This window comes from Octopus bimaculoides, chromosome 2 (assembly GCF_046866305.1).
Source record: "Octopus bimaculoides isolate indiv1 chromosome 2, ASM4686630v1, whole genome shotgun sequence".
Classification (NCBI taxonomy): Eukaryota; Metazoa; Mollusca; class Cephalopoda; order Octopoda; family Octopodidae; genus Octopus; species Octopus bimaculoides.
Genome location: NC_142929.1, coordinates 168,114,918 through 168,138,432, shown reverse-complemented (window position 1 = coordinate 168,138,432; position 23,515 = coordinate 168,114,918). Strand labels below are relative to the sequence as shown.

General features: G+C 39.7%; 2 protein-coding genes across 11 annotated transcripts in view; one reads left to right on the top strand and one right to left on the bottom strand.

Annotated features, from left to right (window-relative positions):
* The window catches only part of LOC106875612 (uncharacterized), a 231,828-nt gene that overhangs the window by 33,463 nt on the left and 174,850 nt on the right, over positions 1-23,515 (bottom strand). The gene's annotated exons all lie outside the window — the stretch shown is intronic.
* Positions 4,527-22,346, top strand: LOC149137285 (uncharacterized). Of its 8 annotated transcripts, none has more exons than XR_016240815.1 (3): positions 6,320-8,502; positions 17,578-17,745; positions 19,121-22,346. XR_016240815.1 is itself a non-coding variant. In XM_089348053.1 (2 exons), exons 1-2 carry the CDS (start codon positions 4,785-4,787, stop codon positions 19,127-19,129), a joined length of 1,077 nt encoding a protein of 358 aa, XP_089204179.1. In that variant the 5' UTR covers positions 4,527-4,784; the 3' UTR covers positions 19,130-22,346. The 8 variants fall into 8 exon arrangements, 1 of the variants encoding a protein (XP_089204179.1); XR_016240817.1 differs by lacking the exon at positions 6,320-8,502 and adding an exon at positions 8,509-8,706; XM_089348053.1 differs by lacking the exons at positions 6,320-8,502; positions 17,578-17,745 and adding an exon at positions 4,527-5,852.

Here is a 23,515-nt window from a genome sequence, read left to right as displayed (position 1 = left end):
GAAAAAGAAAAAGGCAAAGAAGTCACCATCGAAGTGGAGAGTGGAAACACGGTAGAAGGAAAAAAACAGCAAGAAAAAGAACAAGAGAGAGAAAAAATAGTTGCCGTAGTGGAGAACGAAACGGAAAAGATGGAGTTCTCATCTGCGAGCAACAAAAGGAAGAAACAACACGCGCCAGAGTCCCCTCCCCAAACAAAAAAAAAACCTCTGCACAGACAGAGGAAAAAAAAACAACTTCCCACCCTTACCCCGCTGGCACAACGCTGATAGGACAGAGGTTCAAGCCCCCCACCCCTCAACCTGCATTGAAAGGTTTAAAAAAAAACGAAAAAATAGTGGCGATAAACACAAAAAATGAAAAAGTTGTGAAGTATATCAAAGCCCACCCAAGGGTAAGATATTTCAAGAGCGGCACAGAGGACGCTCAATACAGATATGCAAAGGTCTCAGAAGAAGACTTTGCAGAAAGACTGTTTCAGGAGCACGTTAGAAACAAACTAATAATTGACGTCTCCAACGACGTAAAAGAGGGCAGATTGATTGTCAGCCCGGCAGGCACCCCAAACCAGAGCCCGGTGGCAACCCCGAGAAAGAGCAATGCAGAAACGGAAGGAGGAGGGGAGGTTGGCAGACAAAAAGTGCCATGCTCCCTCTCACAACCGTAAGTCCTCATTTTCTACCTTTATTTTTTCAATGATTAAGTTGGGTAGTTTAAATGTGCGTGGAATGGGGTCGAAATGGAAACAGGCTTGTTTTCTGCACGACCTCATTTCACATAGAATAGATGTGGCTGTAATAACCGAGTCCAAGATGAAGGGACCTGAAGCGTTCTCGCCCCTCCTCAATGGTTACGAGAAATTTATTTCTCCGAGCCGGAGGGGAGGTGCAGGCGTGGCAGTCCTCATCAAGAAAAACTTGGATTTGCAGATACGTACTGTCTTTCTGGACCCAGAAGGTAGGCTGGTCGTCCTAGATGTGACACACGAAAGTAAGCAGTCCTTCAGGTTGGTGGCTGTCTACGCTCCTAACGAACACAGGCAGTCGGATATTTTTCGGAACCTGGAGTACTTTCTATTGACGTCTAAAACCATAGTATTGTTAGGGGACTTCAACACTATTCTCGATGCGCGAGTTGATAGTGTAGGCTCCGCTGATAGGAAAGGAAATTCTTGCCTCAAAGGTCTACTAGAGAGCTTTAATCTAGTAGACCGTTACCGACTGGATGAGCCGAGCGTTCCACAGTGGACGTGGAGTAATAACGACGGCTCACGCAGATCGTATATAGATAGAATATTTGTTAAGGAAAGAGATAAGAATAGTTTTAGCTGTCCACATTTTTGCATTGTGCCTTACTCGGATCACAAACTTGTGACGTGTGAGGTGCATATAGATAAGTGTCATAGACAGGGACCCGGGTATTGGAAAATGAACAAGTCTATTTTGACTTGTTTAGCTTTTCGTACCCGGATTAAGGAGTTAGTGCAGAGGGCATTATGTGGCACCATCATTAATAATAGATGGTGGCACGCCCTCAAGAGAGCCATACGACTTGAGTCCATTAGATTTAGCAATCAGCTAAGTTTAGATAGGACTAGAATAGAGGGTGACTTAGTCAGGAGTCTAGATGAGGCAATGGAATCTGGCACCGCATCCAGAGTGACGGCGGCGAGAACGGTCTTGTATCGTCACCTCAATGCCAAACATGAAGGATGCCGAGTCAGAGCTAAGTTACGCGCTGGGAAACGAGAAGGTATCAACGCAGCCAGATGGGCTCGCCATGTGGAGAGTCAGAAGGGCAAGAAGTCCTGCATTGGGTCTTTAACTGACGGGCAGGGACGCAGGATCTATGGACAGGAGGAGATGCAAAAGGCCCTTCACCAGCATTTTGCTCGGGTGTTCGGGGAGAGCGGTCCGCTTGGGCGTGGGGAGCCCTTAAGGGACTTCCTAGCTGGCGGGCCTCGACTCTCGGCGCGCGAGGCTGAATGCTGTGAAGGCCTGATCACTCCCGCGGAGGTAAGAGAGGTGCTGGCCGAGTGCGCTGGGGAAAAGTCTCCGGGACTGGATGGTCTGCCCTACGAGTTTTACCGAGCAATGCCGGACTTGTTTGGGGAGATTCTGGCAGGCGTCTATGCAAACTGGCAGCAGAACGGGAGAATTCCCAGTTCTGTAAGCCGGGGAGTTGTGACGCTGATACAGAAGGACCCAAGCAAGGGGGATAGCATTAGTAACTATAGGCCCATAACTCTACTCAACGTAGAGCTAAAGATTTTGGCCAAGGTGTTAGCTAAAAGGTTGACGGCGGTCGTGGAGAAGCTTGTCGGGAAGGCACAGACCTGTGCAATCCCAGGCAGGTCGATCCAGGACAATCTTCACCTTCTCCGCTACACCTTAGACAGGGTTGGGAAATTAGCCGGCAAAGGAGGGGCAGTGGTCCACTTAGACCAAAGTAAAGCATTCGATAGGGTCGACCATCGGTACCTGGAGGCCGTCCTCGAAGCGGCTGGGATAGGCCCGGGCTTTCGCGGGTGGATCTCCGCTATGTACAGCGGCATTAAGTCCACCGTCCAGATAAACGGTTACCTAACGGAGCCGTTTTCGATCAAGCGGTCTGTTCGTCAAGGGTGCCCCTTGTCCCCGGTCCTGTATGTTTTGGCCCTGGAGCCATTGCTGCGGAGGCTGGAGAAGTTGGGTGGCAACCCTAATGAGATCGGATGCGGTAAGTTTACTTCTGCGTATGCGGACGACGTCACTCTCATCGTGTCTGAGGAAGCACAACTACCTCGAGTAGAAGATGCTCTCCGAAGATACGAAGCGGTGGAAGGAGCAAAAGTTAACAAGGACAAGTCCATCGGTCTGCGCCTCGGCACCTGGAGGAACAGGCCGTTATCGTCCAGTGTCGTTGGACACTGGACAGATGGTCCTGTTAAGTTGCTTGGAGTCTGGTTCGGTTCAGACTCACAGACGGAGAAGAATTGGAGCGAGGTAGTAAACAAGGTGGAGGCCATAATCCGGAAGTGGTCCGGGCGGTCTCTGTCCTTGAAGGGTAGAGCGGAGGTGGTGCAGATGTTTATAGCATCTGTAATCACCTACCGCCTGTCCGTTGTGCCTTGCCCCGATTTTTGGCTAAACAAGCTGGTACGACTCCTCTTCCGCTTTTTGTGGAGGGGGGGAAAGCCACTTGTGAGGCGCTCCGTATGCTGCCAGGAACCGCTAAAGGGTGGTTTGGGGATGCCCTGGCTAATGATGCGCAGACATGCGTTGAGGCTGAGACATCTCTGGTGCCACCTGGAGGGTGATAAGGTGTGGAGTCCGTTGGCGGAGGAGTTCTTGCCGCGACCGTCCTCGTTGGAACGATTTAAACCCGGTCTCATTAGAAGATGTAATCTGACTTTATGGCAGAAGGAGTGCCGTCAGGCACTCTGGTCTATCCACAAGACGGGCAAGGCTGGCTGCGGGAATACCACCTCGGTATTCTACAGACGGCTAGTGGAGGAGGGAAACGATGACGTCTTAGGAGGGGCTCTGGGGTTCGACGAGAACCAACTCGCCAACCTGTTTCGTAAGACCTTCAAGCCAGAGTACTTGGATAATTTCCAAAAATCTCTGACTTGGCAGAGTTACAGGAATGCTCTACCTGTTCGCGAAAAGTTATCCAGGCACGGTTTAGCAGTGCCACCGACATGTCCAAGATGCGAGCAGGACAGTGAAACTGTCCAGCACGCTCTCGTACATTGTCGGAAGCTCTCCGGCTTGATGATTTACGTGGAACACGTGTTGTCGCATCTGGGACGAGTACAGCTGTCGGCTGAGTCTATGATAAAGATGATACCGCCAACTGGACTATCAAAGGAAGGTGAAGCTTGTTTTCTCTGTACGGTAGCAGTATTGAAAGAGTGCATATGGAGGACGAGAATGGAAGGCATCGTGACAGGGTCCTACATATCCGGCCCTGGAATGCTGTTCTACTTCAGATATCACCTGAAGAGCAAGATAGGGCTGGAAAAGAGAACCCTGTCAGAGAAAGTATATGAACGAAGATGGAAGGAAGTAGTGAAAAAGGTGGGTGTAAGTCACCCAAACTAATCATTGAGAAAATAAAAGGCAAACTGCTGGGCCTTATAGGCTGCCGGGTTGAAAAACCCAATCTCCCCTTCTTTTTATAGACATACATGTGTGTAGGTGTATGTATGGGTATGTGTGTGTGTGTATGTATGTATGTATGTATGTATGTATATATGTGTATATATATATATATTTATATAGATGTGTGTGGGTATGCATGCATATGTATGTCTGAATATTCAAAGTCATCGTTTTTTAAATTTTATAAAAACATCGTAAAATTTTTTTAAAAAGAACTCATACATTTTGTACATCTGTTTGTATTTGTCTTTGTATCATCTATGTAAAGTAGATCCATAGTGATCATAATAAAAATTTTACGACATTCAACGTTTTCTCGTCCTCCACTTCTATCTGGTAGGGAATTCTTTCTATGTCCTCGAATGTGGCAAAAAGCCACATTTCGAGTCCAAATCCCCACCATTTGCACACTTTTGTTTTCACTACTGGTCCCAATTCCGGCTCCTCCTTGGTTGCAGCCAGCACTGTTGCAACCAACCACTCTGATTTAATATCTGGTGATGTCGTTGAATTGTGTCATGTTTTGAAGGAGCGCGTGAGTAGAAATACGTTGTAGGAATTTGTTGAGGACCTGTTATTATATTGTTGCAGTTTTGTTGGAATTGTTTTGTTGTTGAAAGCCATTGCTGAGGTGGTTTAATATGACTACCAGCTACGCAGCTGCAGCTAGCAGCGGCAGGCCGACCAGCGACATGGGAATGAGAGAGGTGAAGGTAGATATGGAAAATTTGAAGAAACATTTCAAATATTTGAAGAAGGAGGGAGACTGTTTGAGGGTCGACCCTCCCAAAGAAGTGATGGAAGAAGCAGAAAAGAAAATTATCACATATAAAACTTTAAGAATCGGCTCCAAGAAAATAGAAATAGCGGACACTGAAATGATTGAGAAGTGTCTGAAGGAAATCACAGAGGAAGTTGTGCTGTTTATGAGAGGAAAAAAATACGGAACGGTGAAGGTGTATTTCAAGACGGAGCAAGGAGCTAAGAAATACTCTACCATGCCTCTGAGTACGGAAGAATGGGCCCTTTTACCAGTGTATTGCGGTAGAAGGGCGGCGAGAGTGAGGATTGGTAGAGTACCGTTGGAGATAGATATGGAATGGTTGGTGTCAGCGGTAATATATAAATGCAAAGACAAGGTGGATATCATTAAAGTGGAGAGGTCGAGAGAAATCGAATGGTGGGGTTTTGGGGTAGAAATTCTAGCCCACATTACCCTACCGGACCTGCACAACATTGCTGAGGAATTAGTGCTTCTCGATGACACTCGTTTACGGATCGTGCTGGAGGGAAGGCAACCAGTATGCTACAAATGCAGAAGTAGAGGTCACATGCAAGCGGTGTGTCCTCGCAGAGAAATAATCGTAGAAGAAGACAAAATAGAAGAAACAGAGGTCTGTGAGGAGGAAATGGTACTGATCGAACAGGAAGAGCAAGAAGAAAAGCAGGAAGAGACTGAGGAGCATGGAGAAAAAAAGCGTATGCGGACTGAATCGCCGCCAAAGTCCCCAAAAAGAAAGAAAAGGGGAAAGAAAAAAAAGATGATGGAAGATGGAAATGATAGCGAGGAACAGAACGTAACTAAGATTGAAACCCAAGATACAAAGCAGGAAAAACTGTTGACAAGACAGGAGAGGTGGCTGAACTGGTGGACTGTGTTGAGGGAACAGAAGGAAAAGGCGAAGGCAGAAAGAAGGATAATCGGAAAGGTAGATTTTAAAAATATTAGAACAATACTTTTCTACAGTAAGGGTGTAGAAAAGGAAAAAACGATAGCTAAGATAAAAGGATTGGTGCGACTGAAATTAGAACCCGGAACGTTTGATGATGAAACAAAAGCAATAGTGGTGGAGGATAGCGAAGAAGCTGCGTTAATTTCCAACTAAGTGGGTTATATGTGGGCTACAACACTTTGCCAAGCGTCGTAACGGTGGAGGAGCTGAAACCATACATAATAATGCAAGAATAAGAACTGTATAAGAAAACTGTGAAATGAAACTGCGAGCTTTGGAGGACTCGTAAGCCATTCCATCATCATATTGTAATTTACTCATTTCATCTCATAATTCGATCTATGTACCCCACGTTTTGTGTTGTCTGTCCTTGTAATGTCCCCCTTCTCTGTAAATGAGGCCTTCGTGCCTATAATAAAGAGAAATGGTGTAACTCTGGGAATTCGTATTTTCACACTTCTTCCTCTAAATCTTGGTAGCAATGCTATTTTCTCACTTCTTAATATGTTGGTTGCATGCTTGGTTGCCTCTTCTATATTGGCGAACCGTACCGAACTTTCTTCCTCTGTTGATGTACGTGGCTTCATTGACAATTTCACCCAGGCACTCCTCGATTTCTTCTTCCGTCACCATTTCAATTTTATCGGTTTCGACAGCCTGTGTACGATACACTACTGTCCTCAGAATCTTATTTTCTTTAGTCTCTTTTGGGGGACACAATTTGTATGAGTCTCCCTCAACTTCTATCAAATTCCTGCTTCTGGTCACCTCCTCCATATCCAACTTGATTAACTTGGTTTCCAGCGGCACTGGCTTCCTCACCGCAGTGGCCTTGGCGAAGCTCTCCATACTGGAGACACTACCACTTGCCATAGCTGGGAAAAATGCAGCAGCTCACGTGAAATGCAACCGTAATAATTCCACAAAAATCATAATTATTCACCGAGACAGTTTTCACAAAGTAACACAACAGTATTCACAATAATTCACAGAGCCGTTATACTGCGAAGCAGTTCGACCGGCGTGCTAATCTAATGATTATAATATTACTTTATCTGAGGATGACAAGCTGGCAGAATCGTTAGCACGCCGGACACAATGCTTAGCAGCGCTTCGTTTCGAGTTCAAATTCTGCCGAGGTCGACTTTGCTTTTCATCCTTTCGGGGTCGATAAAATAAGTACCAGTCAATGTAATCGACTAACCCCCTCCACGAAACGTCTGGCCTTGTGCCAAAATTTGAAACCAATATTACTTTATCTGCAGTCGGACGCCGCACCGAAAAATGTATATCATAAAACAAAATAAAAATTATGCAGAAGAGGTATACAGAAGTGGAATGAGTGTTACCTATTTCTTGGTGCCTTTAGCAAAAAACAAAACAGATTTCAGCCATTCTATGATCCTAGTAATGTATAAAAATGATATTGAGATGTAGCTGAAGTTCCCATCTTTTTGATGTCAGTATATTTGGGCTCGTTCCTTTCGTGTTGGGGATAGAAGCGGTTTAGCATCTATATGCTGTTCTTACACGCGTGATTTGCATCACGGTGTATGCAGACTGTGACAAATGGTCGGAGACTGAATAAGCAATAACATACCTCGTGCATAGACACTCAATGACTGACACCATAAAATCAAAATTCCTGCGAGGAATCCAATACAAAATAAATTCTCGTTTGCAAACCCCCATGTGCAAGCTGCTATTGCATTTAAACGAAAGTTTGATACGAAAACTTAAGAAAATTATAATACGTCTCAATTTATGGGTATTAGCGTTAACACTTGAAGATTTCGTTTTCTTACAGAGTCCTTAGATTAAATCAGGCTTATAGATCCACTACTCTGCGAAACATCCATAAAATATATTTGATTGTCAAATATACTACTTCACAAAATTATAGTATAATGAAATCTTATATAATTGATCAAGTGAATAGTATACAAACAATGAGGTGTAAATATTTTAAATGAAAGCAAAACATAACAAATCGTACGTTAAAACTAAACAGATATAAATGAAAGAAAAGAGTGAAACAGTGGGAGGGGAGGGAAGGAGGACAGTTCGGATAAAAAAATAAAATGGGCTTCTGATCGTGCAAAAGTTAGTTTGATGAGAAAGAATTAAATTAATTAAATTAAATTAATATCCACCCACAATTTAATCTAATCTGTTTACGTAGTATTTTAGATTTAGCTTCAGAGATAAGAACTTCGATATCTTTCTAATCAACAAAGTGTGTAAAATGGGGTTTAATCTCGGTATCGGACACTATTGAACAATGTGACACTTTCAAAAAATTCGATGTTTATGGATATCAGCCTTTATAAAGTATAGCAACTATGAATTTGGTCTTTTGATGTTTCAACTATAGGCGCAGCGTCAGAAGCAGTGACGGGATTTGAGCTGTCAGTCGGTGGTATTGCACTTATGGACAGTGACCGCACAATAAAATAGAATGAATGATTATTTTTAATTTTGATTCTCACATGAAAAGTGGACTGTACCAGCATAACATTTTCTGATCCCACATGCGTGTTTAGAGAGTAAGATGAAGTAGAGAAGATTGCCATATGAACAGGCGGTTTGAGTTGTTAGTAACGGAGTGGTTTCTGTCGTGTTAGACGTAAGTCATGATGTTAAATATTTGTTTGATCGTTTTTACTGCCTTGTGAGTTGAGAATTGTTGTGAAGTACGTGAAATTTGTTAAAGTTATTGTTGAACTCTGTTATCGCGCGCGTGGTTTGCTGCTGTTTTTCGTGGTCTTAAAGTAGCCCGTTGATGTTGGCCGTGTTTTTCTGATTTTGGTTGAAGAAAGCGTTTAACGCGGTGAGTTCTCTGATTTGCGTTCTGTTGAAATTGTTTTAAGAATTGTTGTTTAAATATTATCGTTGATATCTATTGTTGAAAATTGTTTTCCTGCCCATATCGGGTATGGAAGAAGCAACGTATGCTGCGGCAACAAGTAGAAACTTGTCTACCAATGCAATGCAAGAGATACACGTGGATAAAACAAAATTGGAGAAATACAAGAAATTATTCACGAAGCAAGGTGATGTTTTAAAATTAACACCGCCGAAGGAAGTTTTCGAGCGAGCCGAGAGGAAAATTATAACATACAGAACGCTTAACGTTGAAACAAAGAAAATAGAAGTGGCAGAGAGGGGCGAATTGGAGCGGTGCCTAAGCGAAGTCAAACAATTAACAACATTCTATGCACATGGAAGGAAGTTCGGTACGGTGGAAGTGAGATTTGCGAGTGAGGAAGAGGCGAAAAAGCACCCCACTGTACCCTTAAGAACAGCTAGGTGGGCCTTTTTACCTACCTATTGTGGAAGAAGAGCTGCACGTGTGAGTATTGGACGGGCACCTCCCGAAATAGATCCGGAATGGCTGGTTACAGCCGTTATTCATAATTGCAAGGACGAAGTGGAAGTTTTGAAAATACAAAAATCGAGAGAGATCAACTGGTGGGGATTTGGTATAGATGCACTCGTACACATAACCTTACCAGATCTGCACAATATAGCAGAGGAGGTGGAGCTCCCCGACGGGGCACGACTAAGAGTTGTGGTGGAGGGGAGACCTCCAATCTGTTATAAGTGTAAAAGTAGGGGACACATGCAGGTGGTGTGTCCCCCAGAGAAGTGCAAGTGGAAGAAATAGAGGTCTGTGAAGAGGAGATGGTGGAAGGCGTACAAGAGGTGGTGGAGAAAAAACAGGCGGAAACTGTGGAGTGCGAGAAAATTTCTCAAGAAACAGATAGAAAGCGTATGCGGACTGAATCGCCGCCAAAGAACCCTCAAAAAAAGAAAAGAAAAAAAAGACAGAGAAGGAAATGGAAACCGAGAAAGACGAGGCTGAGAACCGAACCCAAGATACAGAGTGCGAAAAAGTGAAAAGAAAGGAAAAGCGGAGGAAATGGTCGAACATGATAACAGACGAGCAGACAAGAGCAAGGATGGAAGGAAAGGTAATTGGAAGAGTTGATTTTAAAAATATCAAAACAGTGATTATTTACGATAAGGATTTAATATTGGAAAAGACAATTGCAAAAGTAAATGGTTTAGTAAGGGTTAAACTGGACCCTGAAACGTTTGAGGAAAAAAAGAAAGCGATATTGGTGGAAGAACATGTGATGCAGAGACTGCAACAGATACACCCGGACAAGTTTCAAATAAGTGCATCATACGTGGGCTACGACACCCTGCCAAGTGTAGTAACGGTAGAAGAGCTGTGGCCACTTACAATTGCTAAAGAAAAAACATGATTATTAACTGTATGAGAGAACTGTTAAATGAAACTGCGAGTTTTGGGGGACTCGTAAGCCATTTCATCACCTCATTGTAAGTCATTCATCATTCATTCTTTGTATCCCACGTACTGTATTGCTTTGTCTGTCCTTGTAGTGTCCCCCTCTGTGTTAAGGCCTAAGTGCCGAATAAAGAAAGTGTGTTAAGGCGAGCTACGCCAAGGCCTTTGCGGCAAAGGCGACACCGCAAATGGAAGTGTCAGCAATAACGGTTAATATGGCGGAGGTGAGGAAGAGTGAGAAACTGATGAAAAAGGAAGGAGACACCATTAAGTTAGTGCCTCCGCAAAAGACAGTGAAAGAGAAGGAGGACAAGACGGTGGTGTACCGCACGCTGGCGGTCGCCGCCGATAAAATTGACGAACTGGAGGAAGAGGAAATTGAGGAGTGTTTGGCCGACGTAGTAGAAGAAGCAGAGTTTATTGGCAGAGGTAGCAAGTTCGGTACGGTGGAGGTAAGGTTTGTCACCAAGGAAGAGGCGGCCTCGCATATCACCAACATCCTGAAGAAGAACAAAGTTATATTGTTGCCCTCTTACAAGGGAAGAAGAAGTGTGAGGGTGAGAATCCCAAGAGTGCCACCAGAAATCAAGGCCGAGTGGTTGGTTGCAGCCGTTTTCTCGACAACCGAAGACTGCCCTGAACTGGGTCAAATAGGTGTGACAAACAAGAGAAACTGATGGGGATTAGGCATCGAAATGTGGCTTTTTGATACATTCAAAGACATTGCGCGAATCCCCTACCAGATTGAGATTGAAGGAGGAAGGCTAGGTGTAGTAGTGGAAGGAAGATGGCCCAATTGCTATATTTGTGGGGAACGGGGCCATATGACGGCTCAGTGCCCCTTGGCAGAATTTACGCTATATGAGAAAGAGGAAGAACAAGAGAAAGAAAAGATAAATGATGGTGAGCGAGTCAGCATCATAAAGGAAAGGAACGAAGTGAAAGAGGAGAGTGATGAGTTTATCAGCTCCAAAAGGAAGAAGGTAAAAGCAAGAAAAATGTCTATGGAAACTAAGGAGACAGAAAGGTGAAAATGAATTTAAATCTAAAAGTGTGCAAGCGGTGGAAGTAACATCAGATGAAGAAGAAAGCAAGTATAAGGGAATACTAGTTGTTTATAAAAAGAGTATAGAAATGGAAAAAAAAAAACTATTGGAAAAGAGTGGTGAGGGCGAAACTGCCTAGAGAAGAATATGAAACGGATGACATAGGGATTACGATACATGAAGACCGGTACACGGAAGTTACAGATACATTTGGAGAAGCTGGAGAAGCGATAAAAGAAGTAAAATCAATTTGGTTATGTGACGCCTCGCTGTCTGTGGTGGAATATGAAGACATAACTGATGAATGAGAAAAATTGCAAAATATACAATATTGTGGACTTTTTGGAAAAAAAAAGTAAGTAATGTGAACTTTGAATAGGAGAAAAGACTGATAAAATAATGTAATAGTGTAACCACTCGACTTTGGGGATCTAGTGGATATTACACCTCATTTTCATTCTTTTCATACTATCATTCGTTTCTTTTATTTTTTCTACTTGTGTCATCTTTTATTAATTTTTAGTTCCTCGAGTTTATGTTATGTCTCGTTTTGTATTGTCTCTATGTGTTGTACTTGTCGAACTAACCTTTTCTGTATAGCCTTAATATGGGTAATAAAGAAATACATAGAGTTAAATATTTGATTGATTGTTACTGTTCAAATTGTGGCTAGTGTTATTGAATTGGTGTTGTCGAAATCGTTGCAGGTATTTAAAATCTGGTTTCTTGCTATTGTGTTGTTGAAATAAGTGCGTTCTGCGTTTGGCAGACGTTAAGAACTGTTATTCCCCTCTGTGAGTGTGCGTGTGTGGGGGGTTGTGTGTGAATTATCTATTTGTTTGGCTTAAACAAAATTGAAAAACAATGAACACTTCCACTAGAGAGGTGGAAAAAGCTTCCTCTAATGGGGGAAAAAAAATTGTTGCACTCTTGTTTCTGAGTTTCAGTTTTTTTTTCATCCAAAGTGAGATTTAAGCTTTTATTTCCATGGGCCTGAAAGAATCTGGCACAAAGAGGTGCTGGATTACATGCTTACAAATCTAGAATACTGTGAAAGTAAAACAATGAGGTAGGCTATGTGGCCTTGACGAGATGAAATATTTAATGCTATCAAAAATATAGATCCTTGTTGACGCAAACGATTTTAGTTTCTTTGGATTCTAGCGAATCTGTCACAAATTTGTAGAGAAAGATGCAATTCATTTAATTGATCTCATATAATACTGATACTTACTTCATTGATCTAAGGGGTATGAAAGGCAAAATAAGCTCAGCATAATTTGAACATTTGAACAAAATAGCACACAAAAAAACCCCAAAAACCAAAAGCAAACTAGATACTATAATAATGATTTCTGTTGAAACTGATTGCTTTTCACAAGGGGAAGAAAGGGAGATTGTTTGACATTTATAGTTTAACTTAAATATAGAGACTATCATTAACAATTATTTTTCTCAAATATTTGTATAAATTCAGCATAGGATTGATTCTTCAGTGAATCGGCTTCTTTTTCTCCATCCTTCCTGCCTTCCTTCTTGCCTGTATTTCTACTTAAGGAGATTACAATTAATTGAAATCGCATTTTAATTAATTCAAATGTTTACATTAAAAAAATCATCTGAACAAAGATATTAAAAATTAATACTTACAACAGTCTTGGTATTGATCTGTCAAATCAACCCCACCCATGAAAAGCCGTTTAGTATCAGTTTGTTCCGGACGATAAATCAATAAATAGCCAAATGAAAACGATAAAAGTAATAATACAAGAGAGACATCAGGTTATCAGATTCAGGTTAACAAAGACCAATCAAGTGCGACTTAATAATCATATAATAATTGTTAACATAATGGTTTCTTCTGACTAGACAGAAAACCTCTTTTTGTAAAGGGGGAGGCATTATCGATTGAATCTACTCCGATATGATACTGGTGTTTATTTTATCAACTTCAAAGTCGAAACTCACTAGCTCACCAACTTCTGCGCTATCACCCACATCACTCTAAATGATTTCTGGCATAAACACAATACTTGAAATTTATTGGGTATGAAGAAATTATAAGATTTGATGTTCATTTTTTAAAAAACGAATGGCATTAGTAGTGTAAATGAAATGAAATGAAATATCACAGTATCTCCAGCTATCGAAACTAGTTAGGGGTTGAGTTCATTGGAAAGTTATCTCTAGGTCGTTAGCGAGTTCGCTTTTCACTGCTAACAATGATTTTCTCACATAGGGACAAGTTATCTGAAAGGAAATCAGGTAAGCGATACAATGATGTACCATTTCTGGCTTTCTCATCTAAAGTCGTTTTCTTAACAAAAGTGTCTCCAGTCGGATACACTTTTTTGTTTTGGAGTCATCTATGGTGAATAAATAAATGCCAGGCTTGTATAAAGATATCTGACTAATACCACCACGGTAATCTTCAAGTTTAGGGGGATAAAAAAAATAAATAAAAATATTCAAGGGAAGTAACTGAACGTCTTACCAGTATTCTCCGTACATCTCTGTTTATAAATAAATCACACACGTGATTTGATTGACGTTAGGATTAGGGTTAGGGTGTGATTTATTTATAAACAGCTAGAAGAAAACGGATAATACTGGTAAGTCGTTCAGTTATTTCCCTTGAATATTTTTATTTGTTTTTTTTATCCCCCTAAACTTGAAGATTACCTACTACCACACCCCAAGTTTAGATTTAAGGTCTTGCACTATCGTAAGAAATCAGGAATATGCATATTTACTTTCTTAGGAAACTCGTTGTATTGGATCTGCGGAACTTCAGGGCAAGTTTTTCTCTGTAGCTAAAGAGTTTTCTGGATCAATATAATCAGAGATTTTACATTGGTGCAACATCTAATTTCACACGCACACACACACACACACACTGGTATAACAATAAAAGTATAACCAGGCCTATCTATACTTTTGTCCTATTATAACTACATCAGACCGACCGATACTTCGCTTACAGCCGATTATTATTTTCAGTTGGACCCTACACTTTCACGCTAAGTGACAGGGTTTAGGCACTGATTCTACCTGAGCACTCATTGTATGTAACTATTTCATATGTCCTCCAGGATCTTATTACGTTCCATTTTTATATATGGAATGTATGTAAACGGTAACAAGCGACAATTCTGTAAATAATAATAATATAAGTTTTAAGGCTTATAAGCCATCACCGTGTATTGACTAAAGGAAATAGTCTAATATTGAGGCATATAAGCCCCTGACGAAGCATGTGTGTGTGTGTGTGTGTGTGTGTGTGTTCAGGAAAACCTCCCATACTTTATATGATCCTTCGTGTGCCTCTGGTGAAGTTAGGTAGGTGATACTGGAGTCTTTATGTAGTTTTTTTTTTCTTTTTATTTACCATCATTGTTTGGATCGATGTTTATCGTATGTTTGCTATTGAAACGGTTATAAAAAATGGCAAATCAGATTTTTGAGCCGCACCCTGTATATCTGTCAAATACACAACAGATTATTCTAACCAATAAATACGTGCAGGCGTGGATGTGTCGCAACAAGCTTGCTTCCCAACCACATGGTTCCGAGTTCTATCCCACTGTGTGACACTTTGGCCAAATGTCTTCTACTACTGCCTCGGGCAGACCAATGTCTTGAGAGTGGATTTGGTAGACGGAAACTGGAAGCAGCCTGTCGTATATATATATGTGTGTGCTTTTGTGTCTATATTTGTCCCCCACCACCGCTGGACAACCATGCTGAAAAGAAAGTACTGGGGTCGATTCATTCGACTAAAAATCCTTCAAGGCAATGCCCCAGCATGGCTGCAGTCTAATTATTGAAACAAGTAAAAGATAAAAAAAAACAACTTTTATACGTGTGGACATGCAAAACGTGTGATGTATTTGGTAAGGCTTACTTTTGAAAATCTCCCAACAGTTCGTAATATGTGATCCTCCCTGTAGTCGGCATTCTACAGTCAACGCATTGATAGAGATTATGGTAACAATACTGAGATCTTTAATGTTCAACTGAAAACGATTCACTGAAAGTCTGTGCTACACAGAAATGTATTCTTGAAGAGTAAAGCTACGATGCTTTCATTTGAACTCAGAAACTTAAGAATCTAGATCTTTCGATTCTTAAGCTTGTGTCTGAAGATGCAAAACAGAAGAAAGTTATTGAAAAAGAAAGTGTGACTGTTACTATATATTGGTTTCAAAGTTTGGTACAAGGCCAGCAGTTTCGGGGGATGGGGCAAGTCGATTACATCGACTCTAGTGCTCAACTGGTACACACTTTATGGACTCCGAGAGGATGAAGGGCACAGAATGACTGTCGAAATGCCGCTAAGCATTTTGCCCGGCCTGCTAACGATTCTACCAGCTCACCGTCTTACTGTTACAATATATTAAACATTGCTAAAGATAGAAACACCCAGCCATACGACAAATTAAAATGGTAGAAGTCTATTTTAAGATAAGAAGACGAAGCATTGAGACAACAATAATGGTATTATAATCCTTTAGTTAATTATCATATACTCGCTATGAACATTTGAATGGGTGTCGGGTCGATATGCCAACACCTCTGCAAATGTGATTCTTCATATCAAGGTGGTCTTAATAGAGTAGAATGTCGGGAGTCCAGTTAAAAGAAGCATTGACTAGTTTTGTCTTTTTTCGTTGATTTAAAAACCTTACGGAGATAATTTTTCAAACAAATAAAAGGGACATAAAAATGACAACACATAAAAATTATGCATTAAGAGAGGGGAAATAATTTATCAGATTTTAAGTTACTTCCCTTGAAATCACAATTACACACCTCACTTCCCATCAAATATTTTTCGACTCTATTGTTTCATTATGTTGTCTTCAGAAAATCCACTTGAGACACTGCTTCAGATGTTTATTCCACTGTACAAGAAATTGTAGTTTATCGTTGAAACACTATTCCTTGTATTAATTTTTTACTGTTGTCTGCTAAACAATATGTCATGATTTATTCGTTTCTCACGATTGTTCACTACTTTATTTTTCTATATTTGAGTTTGCCCACTGTTGACAACCATTTCATTTATTGTCTGTAAGGTTAGAAGGTTGTATAAAGAAGTCGGTGAGATATTTCAGGAATATGCAAACAATAGTTAGAACATACAGTTGAACTGATGTCTTGCGAAGCGAAAACTGGAAAGAGTTGGCATAAATATATGTTTTTGCAGTGTAAGATATCAATTCAGAGAATCGCAAGTCTATTACACAGAAAGCTCCTCTAGAGGACTCGGCTAGCAGTCCACGTAGTACTCTAATACAGAGCAGAAAAGTGTATATGTTGAGTGTCCGTGCAGCCGATATCCAGAAGATCCAATCGATGAAATTATTTCATGAGGAGTATATAAACCATAAAAAGTTAGGAGATATGAGAGGTGAATATATTTATTTAGACACACGACATTCTAAGGATTACAACCATTTTGCAGCCTTCTTCATGCAGAAATAAAATAAATTCATTGCGGAAGAAAATTATGCTTATATATTTGTATTAATATGCATGCTCAGCATTATGCAATGCAACCATTCAACAATCAGCATATTCAACAAATCAATGCAATATAGAAAGATGGCTCATCAGATCACTAGAACATCATATGCATATGTATTTCTTGTGTTACACAGTTGATCGGTTCTGTGAGCCCTCGGGCAAGTGGAAATAGTATAAATCTGAAGAATTATGCTTTAATAAACCCATTCCCATAAAAACATTGATATCGGGAGAAAAATACGATTACCTCTCGCACGTACACACACACACATACACACACACACACACACACACGTTTGTATGTATATACTATAAGAAGCCATTACGAAATGCCAGCAATGCCTGTGTATGAGGTTATTGCAAGAGCAGTCGGCTTTACTCGGGTTCGCATCTGCGGCTTCCATGCTCACCGCAGCGCCCGCCTACACGACCGGGCATCCGATAGTCGCCTCGCTGTCGATTGCAAGACCTAAAATTTTAGGTCCAATAAAGCTTGCACTGAACATCATAGACCCTCTCCACTCTGCTGATAAGACCCAGAGACAAGCCAGTGCAAGATATCTAGTACCAGTATGGATCGCAGGTTCAGAAATGTAGAAGCGCCATGATCTCAAGTGCCTGCAAATGATCCCTCCAAGCATTCAATGCTGTTCCCTGCATATCTGGTTTTATATTAGACTAACCTTTTAGAGACAAGTTTTAACTGAAGCCAAGGGGTGCTCACTTCCAGTGGTCTTTCAGTATGCCGGAATTCCTGTGCTACTGCTGGATAGTTATTGAACCTACACTATTTTCATCCTCCTTTTGACAGGTCTTGCTCTTAGTCCTGTGGGATTTCTCGCAACCCTCCTCACCTGGCAAGCCTAGTGGAGATGCCGGTTTAGTCGCCAACGACTCGACCATGCAACAGGTTGTACTGAATTCCATGTTAACAGCAGCACTCATGAAAGACGTTACAAGTGACCTGACACACACACACGTATGTATGTATGTTCGTATGTATGTATGTATGTGTCTATGTAAATTTCGAATCCTTACTGTAACTTTAAATCGCGTTCAGTTTAAATTTACCTTTCAATTGCGAGAGCCATTAAAATAAGCAACTGTGGTATAATCAGCAATAACATTCCTCAACAAATGTGTAGCCTTTTACCAATATAAGAAGCCATCATTACTTAATTTACGGCAATGCTATTATTATGTTTCCTTCAGTGGAAAATTTATAGTATTATTAGTGTATTATAAGAAATTATTACAGAAAATACTTCAGTATCACTCCTCCTCAACAAGCTTCAATATAGAGCACATCGGGGTCATCGTTGGCTCCTATTTCATTTGTTCTGTGATTTACTCGTCATTGTTTGGTGATATCCCATATTTCTATACCATAGCGCATATATACTATCTAAAGTCTGCCACGGTCCTTTCAGTTATGCATCCCAGTATTGCTCAAACTGCATTTAATCAAACGATATTTACTGTTCAGGCTCTCGACTTTGCTGAACAACGGGAATATCGAATTTCTTCGATAAAATCGTGTCACCGAAGGAATTTGATGTACTGTCAGAAAATTGAAAAGGTCGATCCAAGAAGTAACTAAACTTTAGAAATTTTGTGAAGGGTAATGCATCTTGTGACTATTTTAATCGTAACCTAAGATTTTCCTCGACGTATTTCAATGACATGAATGATCAAAGAAGAAATACAAAACATTCATATTATTTCAAAACATTCTTGCACGTACACACTTGAGAAATTTGTTACCGAGAATATGTATATATCAATGCGCTCGTGATTTTTGTACAGAATAGCTAAAAGATCGAAGATTTAATGGAAGTGATCACAAAGTTTTCTTTAGACACTTTTTTCTATTATTAAATTAAAGTGACCCCATGCTCCTACTAAGGAATCGAGGAAAAAATATAGGAAACATTTTTTTTTTTTACTGAAGTTTAGCAATATCATGACGTTTAAGTTATTCTTTTTATCTCTCTTTTCATCTACCGCTATCAATACAAGTTCCAATCACTTTGATGCATATACGCAAAATTCAGGGACATAGATTTGATTACAAAAAAGAAAGAAAATGGCGTCGACAAAATATTTTTGAAGTGTAGGCATACGAAGGTATATTACATTTGGAAGAGCTATATTAATGCGAATGAATGCGCGCGCGCGCACACACACACGCATGTACAGTATATGTATGTATATGTGCTTTTGTATGTGTGCTTTTGTATACATATACATACGAGGGTGAGCTGAAAAGTTCGTAGGTTGACTATGAAGGAGTGATGCGAAAGCTGTGAATTTTTCTTGCATTAATTTCAACATTTCTTATTGTTTTTTTTCAGATAAACTGACATCAGGCTGTTCAAAGGAAACTTCAACTGGAAGCACTTCTCTTGGAAATGAACAAAATTTAGCATCGTGGTGTTACTAAGTTCCTGCAGAAAAACGGTTTAACTCTCAAGAACATTCATGTCGATATAGTTGCTACATTGAGAGATGAGGCTCCAGCTTTATCAATAGTGCAAAAGCGGTCAGCTGAATTTAGGAGGTGAAGAGTGTCTAGAAGATGATCCAAGGTCTGGATGTCCTGCAACTGTTGCTACCGAAGGAAATATTGATCATATTCACCACATGGTGATGGATGACATGCAATATATATATATATATATATATATATATATACAGAGAGAGAGAGAGAGAGAGAGAGAGAGAGAGAGATGGAAATATTCTGCACAATGAACTTGACATGACGAAGGTTTTTGCTCGGTAGGTGCCTTATCTTGTGAAATCTGATCAAAAGTGCACCAGGCTGATCACATCACGAGAAAATCAGACATTGTTTGATGCATTTGTAAATGGTTTCCTTGAACGTTTCCTGACTCAGGATGAATGTTGAGTTCATCACGTTGACAATCTCCGCAGTGAAAACACCCCTCTTCATCTGCTCCCCAAAAAGGCCAACTTCGTTTTATCTGCAGGGAAGTGTCTTTTGTATTGGGGAACAAATGATAGCCAGATGGGCCCAAATCAGGACAATAGCCAGGGGGATCAGTCACTTCAAAGCTACAATCACTCACAGCAGCCATTGAAACCAAAGACTTGTGTGCTGGAGCCTTGTCCTGATGAAACAAGGCCTCTTTCATCAGTTTTCCTGGCCGTTTGGTACTTCATAGTCTTTTGTAACTGCCTGAGCAAATTGTTCTACTACTCTCCAGTGATGATGTAGCTCTTTTCAAGATAGTCAATAAGCACATTACTTTCTGCATCTGAAAATCTTGGGTTGAGAATGTCTCATGGATGTTGTCGTTATACTCTCGATATATTTAAGAAAAAAAAATCAGTGAGACTAATCTGTCAAGAGATGATTTTTAGATGTTTCACTAGATCTAAACTCCCGCTCTTATAAACTGTACCGTAAGCCAAACGAGAAACTCTTCTACATATGCAAACAGTCCTGTCACCCCTATAATGTTAAAAAACCTGATAGCTAACATTAGTAATAAGATATCTAACCTCTCTTCGTCTAAAGAAATAGTTGATAAGGCAGCCCATACAATAACAATGACCTAGCTAACAGTAGCTTCATGGATAAGATAAATTACAACCCTTCAATTAAAATTATGAATCATAAAATTTGATCTAAAAATAGACCTATGAAAGTAATATACTTCAGCCCCTCCCCTTTCTTCCTAAATGTTAAAACCAACGTAAGTACGAAATTCCTGTGCCTTTTAGATAAGCATTTTCTAACAAGCCACAATTACTGGAATATTTTTAATAGACACTCTATTCAAATATACAATTGCTGCACCAATATGAAGTTTATTATCCCCCAAAAGTATCACCAACAACCCACTCTCAGTTGTAACTGTTCAGACCTTGAAGCTTGCCCACTTGACGAGGCGTAAATGATAAACTCCGTCGTACATGAGGCAGAAGTTACAGCAACGCTTCAAAATAACATAACCGAAAAGAGAAAATTGCGTCTGGTTATGAGACGGCGATTTCAAAAGACGTTACGCAAACCACCTATCTTTCTGGCACACCGACAAAAGTAAGTCACAAGGTTGGTTCACCATGTACGGTTTTTTTATCTCATGATTTCTCTTATACCAGAGTCTTGTTTCGTAAATTAAAAAAATATCATGTGCTCAGAGCTCGAGGATTACTTGGAGACACAAAGCCGGTTATAGAAATCTGCCTAGATCTGCATCTCCAATGCAAAAAACTAGTAGTAGCTTGTATGTTTATACTGTGTACATTAAACGATATTTATCTCTCAATAGATAAACTATTTCATCTTACCTTAACAGAACAGTAAACTGATGTATGTGTAGAATATGCATGTATGTATTAGATATAAACATATATACATACAAGTGAATATACACTTACATATACACACGCACATATATATCGTAAATAATATCTATATATTTGTATTGATCCAGAAGAGAACATTAACAGATTTTTCCATATAATTCACATTCAAATTATCTCAGTTGAAGGAATACTGCTTGAAGCAATTGTTTTATTGGCGAAACAAAGAGAACTGCTCATTTCAGATTTGCACTTTGGGCAACGGAAATTCAATTCCATCACGCCTCTATGAAATTGTCAAAAAAAAAAAAAAAGACCAAAAAACAAGACGAAATATTTAGAATACCCATAGGAACGGAAATTATTCAGTCGACTCGACAAAATGAGGTTTTCCGAGTAATAGTAATTCCCTACTGTTTTTTTTTTTATTTCTTTATCACGTGCTATATAAAAAATAAAACATGAACAAATTGAAAATGCCAAAAATACAAGTCAACCCTGTGAATCAACCAAAAAGAAAAAAAGAAAATAGAAAGCAGAAGGATAAGTGAAATTTATTCTTGATATAAATGTTTTCTATTTTCTTTTTTCGTTTGTAGCAGATTACTATATGAAAATAGGTTTCTAACGAATATTCGCCTCAAATATTTGGTTTTATAGCATGCAAGGAAAAAAAAAAAGATTACCAACAATTTCTTTCGTCACACATTATATTCAGGTGAAGATCTAACTTTTCCTTTTTTTTTTTGTCTGTGAGAAAACTCCACAAAAGATTTATATCTTTTTTTTTTTCGGTGAATTCGTGTGAGTTAAGTGTATAACTTTTTTTAAACCATATCTTCAAGATAACCTTATTTCTTACACTGAATACAAGGGCTTGTGTTTCTGAGAAAGACAAAACCAAATGTTTCGATGCACATGCATTAGCTACGGATGGAAGCTGAAATTGATCTTAACTGAAAATCAGAACCAGCTCCAAGTCTCAGCATACAAAACAATTATCTGCATTCCAATCGCCAGCAGTGAAATATGAATTGGATTTTTGTAGTTCTACATGCATAACAATTTCAGTGAATCACTTAATCCCTTTGAGTCACAAGGTGACAACGGAACCTTTCATTTCCATGTAGTCAAGCTCTGGCAGTAATGTTGACGGAGGCGGTTCTTCTCCAACTATTGAAAAGGTTGAAGACGCAACGAAAATTCTAGAAAAATAAAGAAGGAAACAAGTGGAAATTTTACCGGTGAGTGTGCTAAATTATAAGGCACTAAAAGAGAATGACTCTCTCCAGACACAACAGTATATGATTTATCTAACTCTGATACAAGTCTACACATTTTGAACGAAAGATATAGTCGATTATATTGATCTCAAACTTAACTGCTACTTTATTTGTAAGACTGAAAGATAATGCTGGCCTTAGAAGAATTCGAACTCTAAACTCATTTCGTTCGATGTTCTACCGATTCATAATATTTCAAAAGAAAAGCATCTTCACCAAACTGATAAGTGCATTGTCAGGAAACGCTATTCCCTTGAATAGTGGAATAACAGATAACATTATCATAAATTAATTTGTTTGTTTCAAATTTTGGCACAAGGCCAGCAATTTTAGGTGGAGGGGATTAATCGATTACATCGACTGCAGTATTTTACTGGTACATATTTTATCGACTTCGAAAGGATGAAAAGCAAAGTCGACCTTGGTGGGATTGAAAGCCAGAACATAAAGACAGACAAAATGCCGCTCAGCATTTTTTCCAGCATGCTAACGATTTTGCTTGCTCGAGGCCTTAATAAGAAAATATGTACATGTGTATTTTAATTTCAAATCAATTTGTTTCATTTGGATATTTTCATATTTATAAATCATACAACTTTAGATACCTTAGTTACTTATTACATGAAGACTTTATTTTCGGTAATTCATTTTAATCTAATCCAATAGAAACTACCAATTTTCATAAACTCATAATGCCATCTTGACATAATTATTTAACAACGATTCCTCATAACGAATATCCCATCATTTTCACTTTTGAGTTTCACATATTTATCAAGTGTCAAAACATTCCGTAGACACATTTTTCATTTTAAACAGACGACCGCTTTTGTATAACACCGTTTAGAAAAATTGAAAGATAGGAAATAAGGAAAGGGGAGGATGCCAAAATATCCAGACTGTAGAACCAACAGTGACAGTGGATGACATAAGGAAGGACACCTCAAAGAGCTCAATACTGGAATGAAGTGTGATATATGACTCTCTCAGGATCAGCTTCATTCTCAAACCTGTATAAGACTTCTTGTCCTCGAATACGAACTTAGGTGTTTCGTACCCCCACTACCATAGAAAGCAAGTAGTGAAACGTCCTAAGCTCATACAGATTAGTACTAACATAAGGCATGTGCACAT

What these genes read in the sequence shown, in the direction of transcription:
- LOC149137285 (XM_089348053.1), top strand. Translation starts at nt 4,785, where the DNA reads ATGACTACCAGCTACGCAGCTGCAGCTAGCAGCGGCAGGCCGACCAGC.